Here is a 24209-nt window from a genome sequence, read left to right as displayed (position 1 = left end):
TGTTTACAATTAATTTGTGTGTGTGCATATGTGTATAATCCTGACATGTACCCATTGTGTCTTCCATTGGCTTTGGGTCCGCCACAGTGCTGGATTGGATACATGGTTAAAGATATAATATATATTTATCATTTCATTCACCTATATGATGTAGATATATAATACATAAATAGTTATAGAATGAATGAAGCTTTATTATACAGTAAATCTTAATTTTCTTTCTTTCTGTCTGTCTGTTTTTTCTGTGTGCCTCCGGTTACATTCTAAGAGGTGATCAATGATAGAAGCCATGCCGGTCCTCTCAGCAGGTGCAGGTAAACACACACACACACACACACACACACACACACACACACACACACATCCACCCTCACATATAAATACTGACCTGCCCTCTTATCGCTTTATGTCCCATGTTCAGGGCTGCACGAGACACTGGCCCTGCTCACCTCTCAACTGCGTCCTGATGCTAATCACAAAGAGGACATGGTCTTCCTCAGAGATGTTTTCAGTGAGAGGAGCCTGACCTACCTCATGAAGGTGTGTGTGTATGCGTGTGCATGTGGGGGTGTTTATTAAGGAAAAACACATTAATTCCTGGTGTTACAGAATAAGCACTTCTTTGTTTAGGTGTTTTGTAATGTTGCGTTGTGTGGGGTAGCTCAATGTAGTGTAGTGTAGTATAGTATAGTGTTTTGTTTCAATGGTATAATGAAAGGTAGTGTAGGTTTATATAGTTTGGTGCAATGTTGTGTAGTATAATGTAGAGTAATATATTGTAGTATATTATTGTGCAATGTAGTGTATTGTAGTGTATTGATTTGTTTGTTTGTTTGTGTGTGTGTGTGTGTGTGTGTGTGTGTGTGTGTGTGTGTGTGTGTGTGTGCAGATCCACGAGAAGCTGCGTCAGTATGAAAGGCAGAGCCCCATTCCAGTGCTCCATAGCGCTTCCTCTCTCGCGGAAGATGTAAGAACGCACCATACACACAGTCCCTCCATCACTTTAGCAGCACTGAGAACCTGAATTAGATTTACAGCATTTTAGACGGGAAAACTTTTTTACCGTAATTTAGTCTGAGAACTGTCACTCATCTATAATAGATGTAACATGATTTAACAGGAACTATCTGCAGGCAGTGTTTTTCCCCCCAAGTCCATATGCATAGGAGTCTTTAAGTGGAAGGAAGGAAGGAAGTAATTGTCTTTCTTTTATGCGCATCATATTTCACATATTGTGTTAGCCAGCTAGCTAACATGAGAGAACATATGTGAGAGGTATTTAAAAATTCAATTATTGTAAAATGATTAATATTTTTTCTAACTAACTCACAAAAGAAAACATGACAGAATTTCTGAAAGAACTTTTAATTCATGTGTATTAATATTTAAAAGTATAAGTGCCAGTGTCGGATAATAATAAGTCCCCTGCTTATGTCCGGTAGCTAGCCAACTTAATAAAGCTAACCTTGTTGAAAGTCCATAGACTCATATTCACCAATTCATAAATACATTTTTAAATATTTTGATAGCGAAAAACAGAATTTTTGATAGAAATCTTAAGTTAGCAAATTCCCATGTCTATGCTAGCAATTCTTTTAAGTAAACCTGTCTAGAAGAGAGAGAGAGCTTTAAGTCCTATTCATTAATTTATCAAAGTTGACTTACTTAGCAACATTAACATTAGCAAGCTAGTAAAAAAAAAAAAAAATCTGTGTTAAAGCTAGCTAGCTAAGCGAAGCTAATTTGGCAGTACTTTGAAATAATTGTCTCAATTTCTATCTAAATTCTATTTCAATTTTCACAACTAAAGATTTCTATATTTTCTACATTTGTACAGCTAAGTTAAAAAAAAAATAAAAAAAAAAATATATATATATATATATATTGTAGCTATATTTTTCATAGCTAAAATTTTTCTATATTTTATTTCATAATGTATTTTTTATTGATAATCTTTTTTTAAGGTCACAGGCGGTCGTATAAGCATTTCACTGCATATCATACTATGAATTTGAATTTAAATCATATTGATGAAGGTTAATTAACTTCACAGCTTCTGCTAGTCGGCTAACATGAGAAAAGGAACAATGCAATTTCTGAGTGGATTTTTAATTTAATTTCAGAAATTTGTAATAATTTTCATGGTTAACCTTAGCAATCTAAGCAAAACATAACAGACTAGAATTCTAAGAGAAGTCATATTCATAAATGCAAAAATAAGCAAGCTAGGTCATATGTACTACCTGGATTTGACAGGGGTTTGCCTATAAAACATCAATATTATCACATTATTTACTTTACATATTGTTACGAATGCTCTTATGATCTGCTCTACTGATCTTTATGCTTCTATACAATCTTTGTTCCCTACAAAAGTGCTTTATAATACTCACTTAGGAAATGTTTATACTTGCTAGTTTTGAAGTGAATAAAGTGAATAAAGTGAATGCTTTGCTAATCCTAGAAAAGTGATTTAGCTATAACTATGCTAGCAAGCTAACAAAGAAATGTGACAGGAATTTAGAGGGGATTTTAAATTAATGCTCCTAAAATAGCTAAACTGGCTTTATTTCTGGGGAAATATTTGTCATATTTTTTAATGTTCATTTATTTGACTATTTTTCCCACTAGCTAGCTAACATGAGATGGGCAAACGTTTATTTCTACATTATTTTTTATTGTTAGCTAGCTTTGTTAGCCAGCTTAGAGGCATGACAGAATTATGAAAAGAATCCTTATGTCATGTCATGTCATTCTCATGAAATTTTATAGGCTTTATGGCTTTCACTAGCTAAAACCAGGAAATATGACGGGTTTCTATTTTGACTTAACTTTCTATGTTGAGTTACGAAATATTGATTAGATGTTGTAGATGTATAGTAGGTGTTAAAATCGATGTTGTTCAGATGGGTGTTTCTGATTTCCTCTTCTTTATGCTTGGCAGGTTGCTGAGGAGCTGCAGAGCGGCCCCATGAGTGTCGATGAGAAAGAGCTGCTCCACCTGCTGACATCGCCTCACTTACGGGTACGCACATACTGTATCTTCTAGCGTGCAAATGAAATTTAAAGCACATACTCTGTGTATAGATGCAGTAATAAAGCTGGAGTAGTGTACATGGAATAGTGCATAGCTGCAGTAGCTACTGTACATTAGTGACAGAAAAACATTTACAGTAAGTGGAAGAAACGTTTTTTTTTTGTAAATGATACAGTCCTTAATGGATTTGTAAAATTTTTTAACATGATTATTGTTTCAGGATGTAGAGTCTGTAAAACTTAATAATAGTTTCCTATCTCCCTCAAGGCGCTACTATCTGTGCACGACACTGTGGCACAGAAAAACTTTGACCCTGTACTGCCTCCACTTCCTGACGACTTCGAGGACGAGTTGGAGGAAGAGTCAGTCAAGATTGTACGCCTGGTTAAGAACAAAGAGCCGCTGGTGAGAAAAGGAAAGAGGAGGGATAAAAAAATAAAATAAAACTGATATCTTGAGTATATGATATATTTTTATTGTACTATAAATGAATAAAGGCAATAGAGAGTTATAAATCTCAATCTCTGTAACGTTAAAAAATCTCTGTAATTTTTTAACGTTTTGTCCTAGATTGAAGTATAAAACTTGACAATGATATCTAAGGTAGTGAAGTTTCACAAATTTAAATTGAAACTCATAGATAATATAAATTAAAACACTGGTAATAACCAGTTAAACACAAACCTTAGAATAATCAGTATGTTTCAAATAGATGTGTTTGTGTCTGTCATCCTCTCAGGGGGCCACCATACGGCGTGATGACTCTACAGGAGCCGTCATTGTAGCACGAGTTATGAAAGGCGGAGCTGCTGACAGGAGTGGTGAGTGTGACCTGGATTCTGGTTCTTCTGATTGATGTCAAACTGCCCCAAGGCTTTCTTAGACGTGTAGAATATAGAATATATAGTCGTGTGATGGCAGATAGGAATTTCATGACTACTGTATATCCTTTTTATTTTGGTACAACTGTCTAATTCTTTTTAATTTAATCTATTTAATAATTTTTTTGCATTTAAACAATTTGTTTAAAGGTTTGTTACCTCACGGCAACATTTTACTGTACATGGCAGAAATGGATACATTTATAATACCTGTATATTCTTCTTCTTCTTCTTCTTATTATTATTATTACTACTTTTACTACTACAAGTGCCGTTAAAGTCAAATCAGGACTTGATTTTGCAGAATAATAGAGCACAGTTATGGGAGTGAAAACTCTCTTTATTTCTTTACACTAATGCATTTATCCCAGAGTTTCACTAGTGCTTGGATACTGTCAAGCTAAGTTTCCTTAGTAATCCAGAGCCATGACATAAAGACTGTCTGCTTCACGTCTGAAACACTGGCTTTCCATAAACTCCTTTAATGGCCCAAACATGTGGAAATAGCTTGAAGCCAGGCCAGGACTGTATGGAGGATGTGGCAATAACCCCTAGCTGAGCTCCTGTAATGTACCAGTGATGCGGTGGGAAGTATGAAGTGTGCATGTTCTGAAAAAACAGAACGCTTCTGGTAATCAAATCCCTTCTACTTGCCAAATTAAAGTGTAATACCTTCTGACTACCGTGTAGTCCAGGAATCCCATGAGACCCTATCACGGAATTAAATATTAAAAATTCACACTGCTCCTAAGTTTGTATGTTTGTTACTCATCCCCATATCCTTTGGGGAAAAAAGCTCAATTTGAGAAAGCTGGACAATGTCTATCATCTAATTAGGACAATATTACTTATAAATGATTTATTAATGAATAATATTAATCACTGATAATCTTATTTTTATGTTTGTGCAGGTCTGGTGCATATAGGTGATGAACTTCGAGAAGTGAATGGCATTTCTGTAATGCACAAAAGGCCTGACGAGATCAGCCAACTATTAGTATGACACTTATCATCATCATCATCATCGTCACAAAATACATTTAATTTCAATCATTTTTTGTAACAATTTAAATAGAAAAATATTATATTCCATATGAAGCTATGACTGCTCCAATTAGCCTATGTTTTGTTTTGTGATTATCAAGAAATATGTCTGAGAAACAATGTAGGTTGAGACAACATGAATGATAAGGTGGATGATCAATTACAGCAAATATCCTTAAGAATTTTTTAAATCTCATGGCTATATTTAGCTTTGAAGCTCATTGTGTATTAGTGTATGTGCTGAGAGCCAATTAAATTGCACAGTTCTGAAGCTTCTGTTTACGGGCTGATTTATCTGACTTGTGTATGGCAGATGTTTTGAGATAAAGAGTAATTTATAACTTCTGAAATCCTGAACCAACTTGTCTGTTCTTAAGACAAAAACTAATTAAGCCTACAAGATGCAATCATTTGACTTAAGCATGTCATGACACAATTCATAAAATTTATACATAATTGCATAACTTAAATATTACAATGTAACAAGATGTTATTACTATTTATCTTATAAATTCTACCCCATTAGTTTCGTGAGGGCAGATCAACAATACACAGAACAAAGCAACATGAGAATTTAATACGACGAAAAAAAACATCTTTTTCTGTCTTGAATTCTAGTGCAGACAGAGTTTTCCTTATTTCGTTCTTTATCTCTGCTCTAGTCTCAGTCTCAAGGCTCCATCACATTAAAGATCATCCCTGCCATTAAGAAAGACGACAGGCTGAAAGAAAGCAAGGTGTGTAACACTAATCACCATTATCCATTACATAATCTCTAAACATGTAGCTGAATTTAATCTCTGGTTTTCTCCAATATATCTCCTCCGTAGGTCTTCATGCGGGCACTGTTCGACTATGTCCCTTTAGAAGACAGGGCCACACCCTGTCAGGAGGCGGGACTACCGTTTAAGCGTGGAGACATCCTGCAGGTTGTAAGTCAGGACGATGCCACCTGGTGGCAGGCGAAGGTAGTCGGCGATAGAAACCTGCGTGCCGGGCTTATCCCGTCCAAACAGTTTCAGGAGAGGTTAGAGATGAGTTTATTTAATGATATTAAAGGAATTCTGTGTGACCATCACATTAACTTTCCTTTGCTTTTAGGCGGTTGGCCTACAGACAGAAAATGGGCAGCTTACCGAATTCTAAATCACTCAAACAAACTGCATGTAAGCAATTCCTTAATTATGTCTTTCTTTTCATAAACACATCATTTTTTCATGAATGAGAAACTACAATCTTTTTTTAATTGTCCAAACATGCAGCTAATTGTGATTATTTATATCAAATGTATTATTTACATAAAATTTAAATGAAAGTTTTTCGAATCAGCATAGAATTGATTCAGCTGATAATGTCTTTTTTTAATGATATTAGACATTGTAGGCACAAAGTTTGTGCTTCTGTTAGCAAAAGTTTGGCATGCGAATTTTCACGTTAAGAGCGACAATTTTGCAAGAAATTTGGGAGACGGTCAACAATGGAGCATTGGCCTCTTAGTGTATTTATGGCTTCTCTTTAAACATTGTCAGCTGACCTCTTTGCGTCACTGGGATTCCCCTTGTGATTTGGAGAGAAAGTCTCGTGAGACTAAAAAAACGCAGAACCAAAACAACTGATGGGGCAAAACATCAACACATGGGAATCGCAGCTTAATGAAAACCCATTATGTGGCTGCGCTAAATGTTATCAAGGATGGCACCAAGGAGAGAACGAAGTAAATCGCCACTTTCAGTGCCAAGAGGAATCATAAATTAACCCATAAACCTCAGAGCTTTTTCACCGTTATTCATTTTGCTGTTTTTTTTATATATATATATATATATATATAAACATATATGGGGCTCAGGATTGTGAAGTATAGAGAACAAATAGGAAATATGATGAACTGAATTTCAGCTCATTTTAACCAACTTCCCCAAACATGACTGAAATTAGAAACTGGGTCACATATACAAAGAAAAAACATGTTTTTATAGTTATTTTCAGTTATTTTATGACCAAAATTTAATAATAATATGCTTTTAAGAGTTCTTCATATATCCAACATCATTCTCATATTCCAGTAGTCGTAAAATTTTACCCTTTATAAAAGATAACTTTTGTTCTATCTGACATATCCAAAGCACTTATATAAGCACTTTTAAAAATAGAGTTGCCCGCATGTATCTGTGCCACTCGAGGTTCAAAGGTTTTAAAGTTAAGTGAGGTTTAATGTCTATTTATTTCATTATTCTAAATGATTTGATTGTTTTTTTACTGCAAAAATATAATTATAGTGCTAGAAATTGGTAATATTGCTAATATGTGCATTTTTGGAACGGATTATCCAATACAATACATACGCTAATGATGATTTGTGCTAAGGAAGGTTTTATATGCACAGATCTGTGCCAGCAACACAGCACTGGTTAATGAACGAGAATGAAAAAAACCTAACTAACTGCCTATATACAGTAGAAGTCCTGCAGAGGCTTTAAACTGTACATTTGGGTTCTCGGTAGAACCAAAGTTAGTCATTAGTTTAAAAATGCAGAACATTTTACTGCTTCCAGGATTTGAAAATGCCATTGCAAAAATGTTGGACTTACTAATTGCTTGTATTCCTATCATTTTTTGTCACAAAAAACAAACATAAAATCACATGATCATACAGTATATATTTGAGCTATTTCTTTGCCCATCTGACCCATTTTTTTTTTTTTGCTCGGTCATGTTTGCTTAGTAGATTAAATTGGAATAAAATCTGTTCCTTATATTGCCTAAATAGTTCTGATGAAAAAAGGATGTGTGACGTTGTACTGCAAAATCCTGACCCCTACATAAATGTAATAAAACATACTAATGCAAAAAATGCTCTGGGCAAAAATTTTATAGAAAAGTTATGATAAAAGACTGTCAAAGCAAACATAAAGCTATAAAATAAAAAAATAAAAAAATCATCTTTTCTTAATTTTTTTTAAAAACTTTTGCATTTAGCGTTAACTAGCTGCTATCTTTAGTCGGGATATCACAGATCCTTATAAGCTTTGTTAAATACTAATGCTTCAACTTATATTCTTTGTGTACTTCAAATTGAACTGTTGTACATGTCTGGTTGTGGAACAGCAAGATTGACATCCCCACCCCCACCTCCATCCCCGACACACTTTCACACACACAGTAAGGAAAACGCTTAGATGATGCATATCACACCATATATATGTATACACACCTCCACCAAACCCAACAATCCAGAAGCACGGAATATGTAACGGCTTCTTTTCTTTACCATGCCTTACGCTAGATGACCAGGGATGTGACAAAGGTAGGTACAAAGCTAGTTACTCCTGCTTATACACACACATGCACACACACACACACACACACACACTGGGATACTAGCACACTGGCACGGAGACATGATTGCACATTTCCAAACTCACCATTTCCCATGATGCCCTTCTGTCAACCCCGTCTGTTCTGCTTTCCTTTCCACATCTCTCTACTCATTTCGTCAGTCAATATAAGCTTTATTGATATTATTATTTATTTTTTAAGCTTCACAACCAACGATCAATGAGGAATAGTTTGCTCTCAAATATTGACATGAAATCATCCTGTAGATCTTTATGACATCACAGTTTAGAAGCCGTGCTCTGATGTAAAGATTGTACGTTTTACATGAACATGTGATTTCTAGATATTTATATCATAAATCATAAATCTAACAAATGTCCTCCGACAGCTCAGTGTAGCTAATTGTACTACATAATAACCATTAACGATTGTTCCATTTTCCTGTACATTACTTGTTGCATAAATATATGCCCCCTGTACACACATGTCCATTGCGATGCTGCCTGTCTGTGTACCTGTGTGTGTTTGTGTGTGCGTATGCTTTCCATCCTGCTGCTCGTGACCTTGCGTCCATGCACCCTGTTTCCGCTCGATCCTTCCTGTCTTCTTCCTGAGCTCACTCCCTCTCTCCCTGCTTGCTTTCCCTACAGAGGACTGTGACTGTGAGGGCTATTTCAATGGACACTACATAGGTGAGAGCCTGCATGCCTTCCTCGGCTGTCTAACGCACACACACATACACACACACTGAACATCTCTTCGTGGTATAGCAGAAGGTTGAAGCCTTCTCCTTCTCAAGCAAGCAGATGGAGAAACAGCGTGGAATAAATAAAATATGAGGATGCTGAGGGTTGAGTATGCAGACATAGTGTATACAGAGAGACAGAAAGCATTGTCACCTGCTTAATGTCTGTCATATTAGGCTCTCATTACATGCAGGGTGTTAAAGTGCTTTCTAATGTGAGGGTGACACACACAGAGGTGCGAGGCAAAGTGTGAACGTAGTGTGAGTAGTTGTAGAGCTTTTAGAGCTTTGCATTTTTTCCCCTCCTTTCCATAGTCACAGGGAAAAAATAAACTACAGTATGATGTATGACCGAAGTCATACTAAAACAAACTTCTCAAAGATAATGCACACAGGATTTGAGCTACTTCGGCACGTATACATCCATTGGACACAGAAATAGTCCCCAAAATCGCTAACAATATGGATTATCACCATGATCATGAATCTCACTTGTACAGAAAGTAAAGCATGCAAGAAATGTACAGCACTGCAAATCTGTCCATGTTGTCACTGCTCGACATGATACTCATCGCTAGTGTACTTGTTTCTCCAATGTTTGGTGTATGACATAACAGCTCAACCGGGATAACAAGCTAAAACTGGGCATATTGTCACCTATCGTTGGACATACTTGGCTAATAAGTCGATTCCTCTGCCGTACTTGTATATTGTTACAAGTCTGATTAAATGGCGTATTTGAGCTATAACTGACTGACAATATTTCCAGCTGCAAATGGCAGGTTTATTTGCTCCTGTGGTTTCGTGATCCACAGCCAAACCTTTCGCCATGTTGTCTGGGAATCACGCCCGAAACAGATGAAACCACCAAGCTCTAAATAATGATGAATCACTGGCTAAATTTTTCCCCAAGGATTTAACTGAACACATGCCGAGAGACCAGATAACAGTGTATGTTGAGAAACTTAAGTGATTGTAAATTAATGCTTTTTCCCAAGCTCCATCTGTTCTTTATAACACTTTCGACAGTGATAATACACTGGCACATTGACCATATGGTGATATTTACAGCTACCTCAATAGCATAATGCAATATAACACTATTATTTAGCAAACTTATTTAAAAAAAAGATTGTTTAAGCACAATATGAAAAATAACAGAATATAGCAGTTTACATTCTGTTATTAAGTGTGTTGTTTTCTGGCGTATTTTCTTCCCTTATCTTGCTATTCATCTGTATCCAGTGAATAAAATAATTACTAATTACTAATAAAAGTAATAAGTTACTATTTCTAGCCTCTTTTCAGTGAGAGTACTTTTTTTTTCATTTACAGTATTTATAACTTTTCTTTTATTGGTAAAGTTTACAATAGCTGTAGTCACATACACATGTAAGAACATGAAAAGGTCGCGGAAGCTCATCTTCACTTTCTGAGGTTAATAAAAAAATGAATAAACAAACAAACAAACTAACAAACAAACATATAAATAAATAAATAAATAAATAAATAAATAAATAAATAATCAATCATAATGTTATCCAGCACAACATAAGAACCAAGCGAAAAAATCCAGGTCATGCTACTTGCTTCTAATTAATAAATAAATAATAATAACAATAATTAAAAACAAAATCAGACATAAATCAGCCATTTAACAGCAGTACAGAAATAACATAACAGTACAGAATGTGGAAAATGAGCTCCTGCGAGCTGCACTGTGTTTTCAATCAGCTTTTTCATTTGTTTTCAATATAAAACCAAAAATCAAAACAAACACATAACCAATATTTAGTTGTTGTGCTGAAAATTGTTTTATTTTTCTTTTAACAATTATTTTATTTTTTCCCTCAAAAGCATGGAAATTAAAAATGCCATTGAAGGAAGCAAACATGTAACAAATCAATCAACTTGATTTTTCAATCAGCTTTTTGATTTTTGGAAACAAATATTGTAAAAACAAGTGATTTTCTTAGGTGATGGCTTAGGTTTACATTGGGTCCAAGATCATACCCAAGAGTTCTTTAGTGACACAATGTAATTAAACTTTTTTTCTTTTTTCTTTTTAAATGTGTTATTAATTAACAAACAAAACCTTAACCACCCAACACTAATCCAGTAAACTTTTCTGTGAGTAGACGTGTATGGATGGAGTCTCCAGTGTCAGAAGATTGGAGTTCATTTTCTGCTGATCATGTATTTATAGTAGTAATTAATAAGTGTATAGTGTGGGATTAATAAATAATAATAATAACAATAATAAAAAAACACAAAAATATGCATATACAAATCATAGTTTCAATTTACATAATATACAACCCACCTCTAAATAATCCCTTTTTAATTTTCACACAAAAAAAAATTACTCCCAATGTCACCTTCACACCACATTTCCTCCTGTCTGGGTGTAATTATACTGCTAATTCTCTTGCGCCCTCTAGTGCTGATAAGCAGTAGTGCTAGCTCAAGTTCAAGTTCAAGTTCAAGTTCAAGTAGGCTTTATTGTCATTACAACCATATACAGTTAGTACACAGTGAAACGAAACAACGTTCCTCCAGGACCAAGGTGCTACATGCAACATAAATCTACAACATAAATTAACAGAGACACTAAACTAGCTAACCAAGTCTATTTATTTAATCCCTTTATGCATAAATGATAAAAATATCAAAATCTTTAATTTTCAATTAAAGTCCACGACATTTCGCATTAATTAAAGGAGATTAAATTGCATGCGTTTTTAAACTTGAAACTTTTATTTATGTTATAAAAGAGATAGATGCCTGTTTAATGTTAAAAACTATACTAATTATAACATTAAAATAAATACAGTATTTGAAGGTATTCATATTTTCGCTTAAATGGACTTGAATATGAGTTGACAGGAACATGTCTGTGATGGTTTTCAGCCCTATTGATGGTCTAGTCGGAGTAATTCAATGCGCCTCATGATCAGAGATCCATCATTTCTTCCTGGACGTCAGCAGTCCTGACACTACCTGTTGTTGCTTATGAACCCAACTAAGGCTGCATTGTATCAGATTAAGGCATTTCTCTCTTCTCCCCCACCTCATTCAAGTCCCCTCTCATCCTTTCTCCATTCTCCTGCATCCCCTTGCCTTGGCTCGTGACCTTTACCCTTTGATCCCTCATTGCCCGAGCTGCTGGCCTGCAATCAGCCACCTCGCACGACTGGCTGCTCGTTTATACAAACTGCTCTAAATGTTATATGACTGAAACACTCTGCCCTTTACAACTGACCTGAGGTCAGGCTTACAGAGACACCCATAGAAAAGACTAGACAAGGTAATTTGGGGTTGAATATAATTTATTTATTTATTTTTTAATATCACGTGAACCCTCGTGTTCTGTTTTAGGAGCTTCTAATTTAGAATGTATGGCTAGATAATTGTAAAATATCAATATAATATAATATAATATAATAATAATAATATATATATATATATATATATATATATATATATATATATATATATATATATAATAAAATATCTATAAATACAAATAAACTTATAGCTAGCTGGCTAAATTGCTATTAGATTAGAGTGAAATTTTCATGTCTCAATTTGTATTTTCTGTCACGTTTCGCTGTCCTATGTCAGCGTGTTAATGGCATAAATCCAGAGGCTCTAACCCTTACATTTTTATATTCTCATAAATTAATATAACATAAAACAAATAGCTAGTTTAGGTTCGGTTCGGTTATCATGACACCATGTATTCATTTGTATAACACTGAAGTTTATTTAATTTCCGAAATCAAATTGAAAATAAATACACGATAAATATAATAAATAAATAAATGTATTTTTAAATAAATAAATATTGAATAAATAAATAAATAAACAATTATTATTACTTCCTTATTACTTCCTGTTATTATTATTATTATTAGTAGTAGTAGTAGTATTACTTACATGGTTAGTTAAATAATTAAATACAGGGTTTCTCCTTAACTGATGTGTAGAAAGAAGCACAATCAAACATTTAATCATTTTTAAATCTCAATTAATCTTAAAAATATTTATCCACATAATCAGGATCCATTACATTTATCGGTTCAGTGATATTTCAGATGTATCCAAAACAGTATATCTTTCATTTAGCTAAAAAAAATGTATATTAATATACATGCTACTTAACACATATAACACTATTTAACACATATTGAACTATTTATATTTATATTTATGTCTCTAAATACCAGGAGATTTTCAGATGTTAGAACAGTAAAGGGTTAAATAAACTTCCAAAATATTAACAAATGATGCTAATCTAAACTAAATAATCAAAATTCATGCAAGTGAATTAGTTTAAAAATTAACTTATTAACTTAAAATTAATAAATAATAAAAAATAAATAAATATGTATGTATGTTTTTTTCAGTAACATTATTAACAATATTTTTGTAAATAAGTACTTTGTCTATTTATATAGTATAGGGATTAAATTATCCAAGAAGTCCTCGCTTCTATAGTTTCAAATTGATAACCTTTTCCCAAGAATAAAGGTATACAGTACAGTGCAAAGATCCTCATTTCTTCATATTAAATTAAACTAATGATGTAAATTAAAAAAAAAAAAAAGGAACAAATGTTTTACTGCGACAGGCTGCAAAGTGCCTAAATATAAATATGTCAAAATAAATACAATTTAAAAAGTGCTGTTTATGTAACAAGCTGAGCAGCGACCTCATTTCCCCTCTTGTCTGTTCCAACCACTCAGCATTCAGCATCACCAGTATACTAATAACCGGCCTGATCATCTGTCACCATCTGCACCTGTTTCTCACTGGTTCATGCCTTAAGTTAGATGCTTTATATGCTTGAATGATCCTTTGGTCATTCTGTGGCTTAACAAAAAAATAAATAAATAAATTCTCTGAAACTGATCAGGTACAGGGACTGGATTGAAAATGGTGCTTCAAGACTGCATTAAAAATACAAGAAGGTCTGGCTCTTCGGAAGCAAAATATGAAGAAATAGAGGAGGGATCAAAACCACTGCATTGTACTGTATATGTATGTAGTCAGGATATAATCATCCAAACATAATCATAATTATAGTTTTACAATATTGTATGGATGATAGATTTAATGCCGTTAATAATACAGAGCTGATGTGAGAAAAGAGAACTGACTCAGGGTCAGTAGTTGAGGGCAGAGTGTCCTGTAAACTGTTTAGTGGTCTAATACGCGTTGTAGTCTCTTCGAAGTGTAAAGCGATGGTGCCCTCCTGTGGTCAGGTGTTTTCCTGGGACTTTTACGCAGGTACAGTCCCTGTTCATTCCACTCAGGTGGTCTATTAACCCTTTGCAGAAAACATACTTATTTATTCTGTGCTAATTAACAGCAGGACTGTCAGCTTCCTTTGAGACTAAGCTAATGTGTGTATAATGATCAATTAAATTGAATTAGATTTCCATTAATATGAATAAAATCATGCCTAGGTAGTCTGATTATGTAAACAAGAAGTTGCATGAAGGCCACATTTGATACCCCAGATTATATCAGAAATTGTTCTACTAGTTTTCTTATGACTTTTTGATTTTCTCTTAGCCGGTTTGCGAAGAAGTTTCCGTCTGAGCCGGAAGGATCGGCACAGCTCATCAGGGGATGCCAACACGTCTGACCCAACCGAGCCGGAGCTGCTAACCTATGAGGAAGTGACACGATACCAGCAACGGTCCTGTGAAAGACCTCGGCTTGTGGTGCTCATTGGTAAGAAGCGGATTATGTCACGTTCCACCAAATGCTTCAGTCCTGAATGATTAAAAGTTTAAACATCTTTACATGATCAATAATTCTAAACCAAACCCTTGATTATTATACTAAGTACAGAAATCTACAACACAGCCTGAACAGATGTATTTACACAGATCAGCCATATCATGAAAACCCAAAGCATTAGGCTTAATATTGTGTAGGTTCACCTTGTGCCACGAAAAACAGCTCTGACCCCTGGAGTTCTGACTCCACAAGACCCCTGGGGGTTCGCTGTGAGGCCCGGCACCAGGACGTCAGCAGCAATGCTGTAATTTGTTAGGTGGCGACTCCAAAGATCAGACTTATTTGGCCAATTTATCGGCTGAATCAACAACCTCGAACTCTTTGCCTTCTAAGCCCCATAACTTTCTCCAGCAATTTTTACTACTTTATCTGTTCTGTGAGATTGGACCAGACAGGCCTTTAGTCCCCACATGCATAGATGAGCTTTGGGTGCCCATGATCCTGTCACCAGTTTATTGGTATAGAAATGATATTAAATTTTATTTAATTTGCCTGGTGGTGGTGTTTATATTCTGGCTGATCAGTATAATAACAATAAGTGATTATTATTGTTATTATTATTGTTATTATTATTATTATTATTATTATTATTATTGTCTTAATCTCTTTTATTATTTATGAAATTATATATATATATATATATATAGTATTATTATTTTTTATTTTTGTTTAATAGGTATTAGTAAAAATGTCTAAAATAGATTTTATGCGATTCACACACCAAAGCTGTCGTACTTCAGTTGTAACTCTCACAAAAAGTTTTTTGGCTCATTATTTGTTTTGCATCGAACATAAATCTTATCACGAATGCAAATTCGCAGCTTTCGACTGAGAGAAAGCAAAGTCAAAGAATTTGTTCTGCAGCGTTGGTGTGTTTGTGTCTGCAGGGTCTCTCGGAGCACGAATTAATGAGCTGAAGCAGAAAGTAATAGCGGAAAACCCTCATCGCTATGCTGTGGCTGTACCCCGTAAGTTCCTTCGCATCATCAACATCATCATCATCATCACAAACACACTATCCTTAAGGCAGTTATAGTACAAATATTATATGATGAACAATGACAAATACTGTGAAAAGTGGGTTAAGCAGAAAATCATGTTCGCAAACAACTGCTTTTTTATGTCTATACAGGATTTAACTTTAAAAAGAGGAAATATGCATCACCATTTTCAAAACATAAATAAAATACATCCATAATCTCTTTTACACTAATGTTTTCCTCAGCGTTACGAACTTTTGCACCTCATCATATTTTTCTAACTTGCCCAAGGTGATGGTACGCTAATGATACTTAATGTTAATATATTGGAACAAACATACTAAACATACATGATATATTTTAACATATTATTTTATTTCCTAAGAAAACATTTAAAATCACTAATTATACAAAGGGTGTTCAGGTCAACACGGGACTTTTGATTGTCCAAAGTAACACAATACAGTTGTGAGAGTAAGAATTCCCTTTACAGTATTTCTCCATATAACCTTCTGCTACACTAATGCACTTAGCCCAGAGTTTCAGTAATGTTTGGGTACCATCAAGGTAAAAAGTTTTCTCATTATGCCAGAGCCATGATCGAACTGTCCACTTCATGTTCTGAAACGCTGGCCCCCCAGGAACTCCTTTAATGGCCCAGACATGATGAAATGGCTTGGAGTGACGTCAGGCTCAAGTGGTGTTGGTGACTAATTGTGTGTACAGTTAAGATTTCCAAAGTTCAGGCATTACACTCACGTTGACAGGAATGACTGCAGTGGACTCCGATGCACCTCCGCCGGGATCATAATTCATGGATGCACAGCCTTCTTTTAAATTTCTTCCTGTGGCTAGGAGTCTCATGCTTGAAATTTCTATAATTTTTTACACCTTCTTTCACCAGACATTTCATCATGGTCCTGGTTTTACGTTAACAACCCTCATCTCTTATTTAACAAATGAACTGATACAGTAAAGAGTTTTAGAATTATTAATTTTCATATTAAACTATAATATGAAAATGTGCATAATTAATTAATTAATTATTATTATTATTAATTATTTATAAGTAAATACCTTTTGAAAAAAAAAAACTTTTAGGATTAAAAAAAAATATAATTTATTAGTTATCTACATATATATATATTCTATTTTCTCTCTCGATCTTTAGTTTTTTTAATCTATGATTTAAATATTTGAATAATAATATACAGGGTGCATCAGTTTGTTTCTTTAAAAAGCACAGGTATCATGTAACAATTTTTTTGTAACAATTTGTTCTTTTCTAATTCTTCTGAAGACACGACACGGCCGCGGAAGAGCCATGAGAAGGAGGGGGTCGAGTACCACTTTGTCTCCAAGCAGGCCTTCGAAGCTGACGCTCAAAACAACAAGTGAGTGTGATGGAGCGCCGATTTGAGCCGCTGTGAGCTTCGAACCCGCTCTGATTAATCAGAGTAAAAGCAGCTGAGGCGGGAAATACATTAGGAACGGACTCAGGCTGGATGTTGATCGTGCTGGAAGCTCAAGTCTCTCACTGTGTGGCTGTAAAATATTACCCAGTGACTCGAAACAACAATCGTATGTTAGACAGCGCTTCTGTTGAAGTCGTAAAAGTCAGATGGTATGTTTATTAGAAGCGATAAAAGCTAATAAATCATGGAAAGCTGAAGACGATGATTAAAATGTGGAATGAAGTATGCCAAAGTGACTGCAGTGTGCCACTGACTGGCATTATAACATCAGAAATATCAGATTTACAAACTGCAAGTGTTTATTATTAGGATTATTAATTTAAACACATTTAAACTTGTACTGTTTATCCCAATGAGAAGTAAAGTTATAACATTTTCCAATCTTGTTATCTCTAAAACATTTAGATAATTTGTTTAAAACTGTGGTGCATGTGGTGTAAATTTGTATTGTGTGTTCTAAGCAATAAGAAACGTGGTATACAGGCTAAAATGTAAATGGAGACTAAACACTTATACATATATAAGTGTACAAATATATGATTTGTAATATTTAAAAGCTAATCTATAACACTTTTTAAACAATACTGTAATACGTTAATTTCTTTTATGTTGCGTTATTATTTTTTTGCTTCTTTTACAATGTCCAGCCCTGAAATTATTCCCTTTCATATGTTCAGCTCTGCTTCTGTTGTTTAAAAGGCAACAGAAGGTACACATGGTTTCACTGCTAGGTGGTGCACAACAGCTTTGCAATTGCAATTCACTTTTCAGACAGCAGAGGGCTCAATCTTTATTTATTTTCATTTTTTCCCCAGACTGCATTAAATGCATTTTGCTAAGCACCCTCTCTGCTCTGCTTCTTCCTGCTGTGTAGGTTTATCGAGTATGGCGAGTATAAGGACAACCAGTACGGCACAAGCATAGAGGCCATCCGCTCCGTCCAAGCCAAGAACAAGATGTGTCTGGTGGATGTGCAGCCTGAGGTGTGGTGGGAGTTTAACATTGATCCAAAATCAGCATTTTTATTCTGATCGAGCTTTCTGATCATTAGTGGAATATTAGGGTCCATGTAAACAGAGCGTCTAAAAGAAAATACAGGCTCAGGTAGATTGCCGTACAGACTCAACAGGAAAGCCTGGAATGATTGACAGTTGACAGTTCCTCATATTAATAATTTTTTTTTTACAGATGCTTTCATATTTGCAAAGGTTGTAGTTTCGCTTTTTGTTATGGGTGAACATAATAAGAACTTGTACAAATTGGCAGGAACGCATTTGAAACCGGTAAGGACATTGGATATTGTCTCCATTGACATGGAGATGCCACTCTCTATTATTTTTTTGATCATGTTCAAAAAAAGCTTGGTGAGGATGTTGTCGAAACTTAACAAGTAACACAGTATTGTTGTTTATGTTTTACATATAATACAGAAAATGTGTGTGCCAAAGAAGCTACTTCTGAAGTTTAAGCAAATGACCAATCTTGCTTGTCTAAAAATTTCTAACCTCGTTTTGGACAGTTGATTTTTATATATGCCCCAAACAATAATAATTTAAAATGCAAATTATCCATATTTTATGAGTATTGATTCTAAAATTGGTGTAAGCTTCTAGATACATATGACTTGTAAAAAATTGCTTAAATAGTTTTTTTAATAAAAGCTTAAAAAGGAAAAAATTTGTAGTGTCTGTAACCACGTCAAATTCATATTGCAATATCTTAACAATTTTGCATTTTAGAATAATACACTTTTTTAGGTTTACGTCTTTTCATGTGAAATATAAATTGTTTAAGTTTCATCTGAATGACAATTAAGATCATAGAAAGATTTGACTTCAAAGACGTTACGGGCACTACATAAAAGGGTACGAAACTGTATTTAGCAAATGTGTTTCTTTTTATCTGATAAATAGGTGAGAAGCATTGAGTATTATGAAAAAATAATAATATTATATAATAATATTATATATATGGTCCTATTTGTAGATGCTGTAGACATATTGAGAAGCTGACAGTGATGCGGCTAGGAAGTATGAATTTAATAGCGGCGGATTTTTCCATTTTTACCCCATTTTTACTCCATTCATTAAAATTTTTTGGGACACAGTGGAAACTTTGTGGTCCTAATCAGAGTGTGATCACATTAGAGTAGTAAGTCATTTTAGAAGAAATGACAAGCAATGCTTTAAACCAAGCTCTACGACGAAGGTCAAATCTAACACTCCAAATATAATTGTATTGGTAACGATAATGAGAAACTGATTAAACCGACTCTCTTGTTTGCACTCCTGCTCCAGTCAGAGCCGACATGTTCAAACAGTTCGAGCAGAACAGCATTGAAAATGTCAACCGTGTAGAAGCATTTCGCAGTAATATTAGAGAAATTATTTCCAGGGCTGCTGATTAATCCTGTTCAGGGGGGGACAGGACCTGTATTTGTCCAACACAACCAGATTTTGGAGAAACATTTATGACGTCAATGCCTCACATCAATGATCTTTAATTAACGCATTTGTATTTGTTTTTGTTTTTTTTCAAAAGTTGCAATACAAATCTAATGTACTTCATTCATTTTGTGCATGTGTGTGTTGCTGCTGCAGGCGTTACACACCCTGAGGACCGCTGAGTTTAAGCCTTACGTTATCTTTGTGAAACCTCGGATCCCTGAGGGCCGTAGACGTCGCAGCGCGTCCTCGCCCGCGGCGGGAGAGCACGGGAGACTCACGGTGAGTGTTTACAATACCTTCTGCTTCATTCAGCCGCTTCTTTCACTTTTCATTCCTCGATTTCCATTGTTCGGTTAAGTACCCGTAGTGCCAGATTTAATGGAGCATAATAACACCCGTAGCCACAGCACACACTGAGTGTACAACCAGAGTTTAATCAGTTGTATAATTAAATAATTTCATTCTAAGATTTTTTAACTCAAGGCCAGCACTCAGCTGGCTGTCCATGCTCGGCTGATTGTTTCTAATGAATGTGAAAAATTAATAAAGGAAGCAAATCAAGTCCAAACCTTTGCTTCCCCCTTAAGACAAATTCAAGAAAACTGAGAACAGATTTCAATAATGAAAAATCAACACGGTTGAAAAGTTTGCTCCTCGCTTTCTGAATCTGAAAAATACTCTTGCTGTCCACTTTATTAGAAACACCAGTACACCTGTTCATTCATGTAGCAGCAGAACAGTGCATATAATCATGCAAATACGAGTGTGGTAATGTTGAGAATGAGGAAAAGCTGTGATCGTGTGTCTTAAAAGGTTGCATAGATGTTAGTACCAGCTGGGATGGTACATTTTTCTTTTACTACAGCAATCCAAGTTTTAGGACTTAATTATTAATTAACATACTGTACATGTTATTCATACATATAAGGGGCATTCAAGTCGAATTACAGTATGTGGTTAAATTTGAAGACCTTTAGCTGCTGCAAAACATTAGAATGTGCAAACATTTTAAAGAAGGCCATACATTTGTGCATGACGATTCCTACTCAGGTGGTGTGGACCCCTGATTCTAACTTGCAAAAGGGGCACATCGTGTGTGGGAACTGTGCACACGGTCATTCACTAACACCACTTGCACATTACAGGAACTCAGGTGGGAGCTATTGCCACATCCCCTATACAGTCCTGACCTCGTTTCAAGCCATTTCTACATGCTTGATCCATTAAAGGAGATCCTGGTAGGCCAGTGTTTTAGATTTTAAACCGGCAGTCAGATCATGGTTCTGGCGTACTGAGAGAAATTTCTACCTTGATGGCATCCAAGCACTAGTGAAACACTGGGATAAGTGAATTATTGGAGCAGGAAATTATATAGAGAAATAAAGTGAGTTTTTAACCGTCATTACTGTGTTCTGTTATTCTTCACAGTCCAAAGTACTGGTTTGACTTGAACGCCCCTCGTAGTTAGATGTCACGTTGAGGAACGACCGTGAGGCAATTTAGTTTGGGTTCAATTGAGTTGGGGGTTCGACACAGTCCAAAGACATGAGGCTGATTGGTGTAAGAGTGTGTGCCATTGCCTTGTGCCCCATGGGATAGTCTCCAGCCCTGGACCAAACACCAGATAAGCAGTATAGAGACTGGATAGATGCTTTTTTTACATTTAATAGCAGCATTTTAAAACCGCAAATTAACCAACAAATCATATTTAAGAATTTAACCACATACTGTAATACATGAACTTAGATACCTTTGTCAATGCAGTAACCATCATTTGTCCATCTCAGGAGGAAGACCTGCAGGAGATGCGTCAGTCAGCGCAGCAGATTGAGCAGGAGTACGGCCACCTGGTTGACCGGGTCCTGATTAAGGAGGACACCGCGAGTGCCTGTGCAGAACTGCGTGTTATCCTTGAGCGCCTGGAGAGGGAGGCCTTCTGGCTGCCAGTCAGCTGGGTCAGGAACTAAAAAGCTTCCAGGAGAAAAACAGGACATATGAATACATTCTCAGCATAACTGAGGTCTTTCTGTGGACGAGAAGGCAAGAAGGACAATTCCAGAAGTCAGAGGGAACTCTTCTCGAAAGCGAGGGGAGAAAAATATTGATCTTTTAAAGTTTGATAGACTTGGGGCGTTTAAAAAAAAAAAAACTTCTCCACACCAATATGCACACACAGTATGGGCAAGGATTCTACATATGCACCATGGCTGCTTCTGTTCTGAATTCTGTTTTTAGATATCAGTTTATTTATTTAAATTATGTTCATTATTTTATTAACAGTTTTAGAATTATATTTAAAGAACCATGCACTGTGTCAAAAAAAAAAAAAAAAAAAGAAAAACATTGTACACTTATTCCCAAGTGTAGATTATAGTAGAAAGATAAGTTACACACTGCCTGGTCAAAAATAATGAAGAGGACACACACTAATATTTCATTGGACCTTTTGCTTTGATTACGGTCATGGCATTCTTTTGTCACACCTTTATTGTACATTAATTTCTCTCCATCCTGAGGCCCACACAGGCTTGTATGGAAGACAGTAGGCATTAAGGTTGCATCACTTCACCTGCTTCTCCTTATAACCTTATGCACCATCATCCCAAAACAGGGTAAATCTACACTCATCAGACCACATGACCCTTTCCCAAAGCTCCACAAACCATTCTTCATGCTTCCTAGCTAAGCCTTTTGAAGCCTTTTTCCCTCTTAATGATAAGTGATTCTTAAGGCTACACAGCTGTTTAGTCCCAGTCCCTTGAGTTCTCTTCGCATTGTGCATGTGGAAATACTCTTACTTTGACTACTTAACATACGGTGGTCACAAGTTCTATGGTAAAAACTCAATACAAAGCATACTTAAATTGAACATTTCGGCAGTGCCATGACTGACGTTGATCATGTGACAATGATCGAGGCCAGGATCTTCCTCAATTCTTCTCCAACTGCTGTCATATGACCGACATCGATTATCGGTTTGTATGTTTTGTATTATGATTTTGAATAGATATCTTATCTTTCTAAATGAATCTGATAACCTTTTTTGGACACGTATACTATATTATTTCATCCCAAGTGTTTATAGCAACTGCTAAACTTTTTAGACTAAACTGATTACCCTGACAACCTCTGACCTTTCTAATTTGGAAACAACAACAATAACAACAACAACAACTCAAAATACATCTAGTTGTCATTCATGATGAAACACATTCCATATGCATTTTATTGATGTGATATGTGTAATTAATGTGCATTATAGATGCATCATAATAGAATGTGGCAAAAAAAAAAAAAAAAACTAATGGATGACCGTCAACTCATGGTAGGGTGCAGAAGTTTGTACACCTACGCACATGGGTGAAATGAAGACATTAGGTTTGGTAGGTTTCACAGGTGTAAAAACGTCAAAGTGTTAATATTAAGATATTAATAGTGGACAAATTAAACAAAAAATGTTCTCCAACACATTTTAACTGCCTACAAACATTTAATTCCTCCACCTTTACATAGGGGGTGTAAACTTTTGCACTCTGTAGTGTGATGTAAAATGTTCCACCTTCTTCAGCTCTCTTTTTAGACTATTCTACAGTTGAATATTGTTGATTAATGAGCAGGTGTTTTTAACGTATTAACTAACGGTTTCCTGCAGCACATCAAACCCATGTTGAATTCTGGATATGTTGATAAGGCTGAGCAAAAGGATTTTGGATCAAAGTGTCCACGCAGCCAGTCAACAGTAGCATCTGATTAGAGTTTGAATGCAATAAAACATTTTACTGCTTGTTTTGCAGCTTTGTGTGTTCCATGTGCACGTACACGGTTTCCAACTCTCTGGTGTTAAACTTGGCTTGCGGTCAGAGACGGCTCTTAAACAGTCTTGGAAATGCACACATGAACAAACCAATGTTACAAAACTTAGCAAAATGTCAAAGTGCATTTCAGCAAATGTGGAAAGACAATTTGTATAAATAGGAAAAGCCTTTACATGAACTTCTCATATATTCTCCTTTATAGAGTTCTGAAAAATGTTATGACCTTGTGCTCGTTTCCACTCTTTATGACCCTGTGCTCGAATCATGCACTCTATCCTTTTTTTACTTAATTTTACTCTTAACTTTTTCATTATTTTTCCCTGTTCTTTTATGGTCTTTTTTCTTACATACTTTTTGTTGTGATCATCAATTTTTTTTTCATCTTTCCAGCTTTTTTTATTCTTCCTTTCTTTCTGGTATTCCTTCGTTCTTTCTTTGTTTCTTTCTTTTACTCTGTTCTTTTCATACATTTTCTTTCTATCTTGTCTTGTATGATCGTATTCTTTTATGGTATTCCTTCCATTCTTTCATTCATTCATTCTTTCATTCATTCTTTCATTCATTCATTCATTCATTCATTCATTCTTTCTTTCTTTCTTTCTTTCTTTCTTCTTTTTTCCTTCCCTCCTTTCTTGTTA

General features: G+C 35.2%; 1 protein-coding gene across 2 annotated transcripts; it reads left to right on the top strand.

Annotated features, from left to right (window-relative positions):
- The first annotated feature begins 254 nt into the window (after nucleotides 1–254).
- On the top strand, nucleotides 255–23549 carry mpp3a (MAGUK p55 scaffold protein 3a). Of its 2 annotated transcripts, none has more exons than XM_053514753.1 (18): nucleotides 255–308; nucleotides 422–540; nucleotides 890–967; nucleotides 2945–3025; nucleotides 3305–3442; nucleotides 3777–3858; nucleotides 4830–4915; nucleotides 5625–5699; nucleotides 5793–5989; nucleotides 6064–6128; nucleotides 8246–8266; nucleotides 8949–8990; nucleotides 14624–14785; nucleotides 15742–15822; nucleotides 17135–17228; nucleotides 18184–18292; nucleotides 19910–20035; nucleotides 21544–23549. In XM_053514753.1, the coding sequence occupies exons 1-18, from the start codon at nucleotides 278–280 to the stop codon at nucleotides 21721–21723; spliced, it is 1767 nt and encodes a 588-aa protein (XP_053370728.1). In that variant the 5' UTR covers nucleotides 255–277; the 3' UTR covers nucleotides 21724–23549. The 2 variants fall into 2 exon arrangements, with proteins under 2 accessions (XP_053370728.1, XP_053370727.1); XM_053514752.1 differs by having other exon boundaries at nucleotides 255–314.
- Nucleotides 23550–24209: the final 660 nt, after the last annotated feature.

Source organism: Clarias gariepinus, chromosome 16, assembly GCF_024256425.1.
Source record: "Clarias gariepinus isolate MV-2021 ecotype Netherlands chromosome 16, CGAR_prim_01v2, whole genome shotgun sequence".
NCBI classification, from domain to species: Eukaryota; Metazoa; Chordata; class Actinopteri; order Siluriformes; family Clariidae; genus Clarias; species Clarias gariepinus.
Note: the sequence above shows the minus strand (reverse complement) of the source record. Positions and strands in the feature narration are given on the sequence as shown.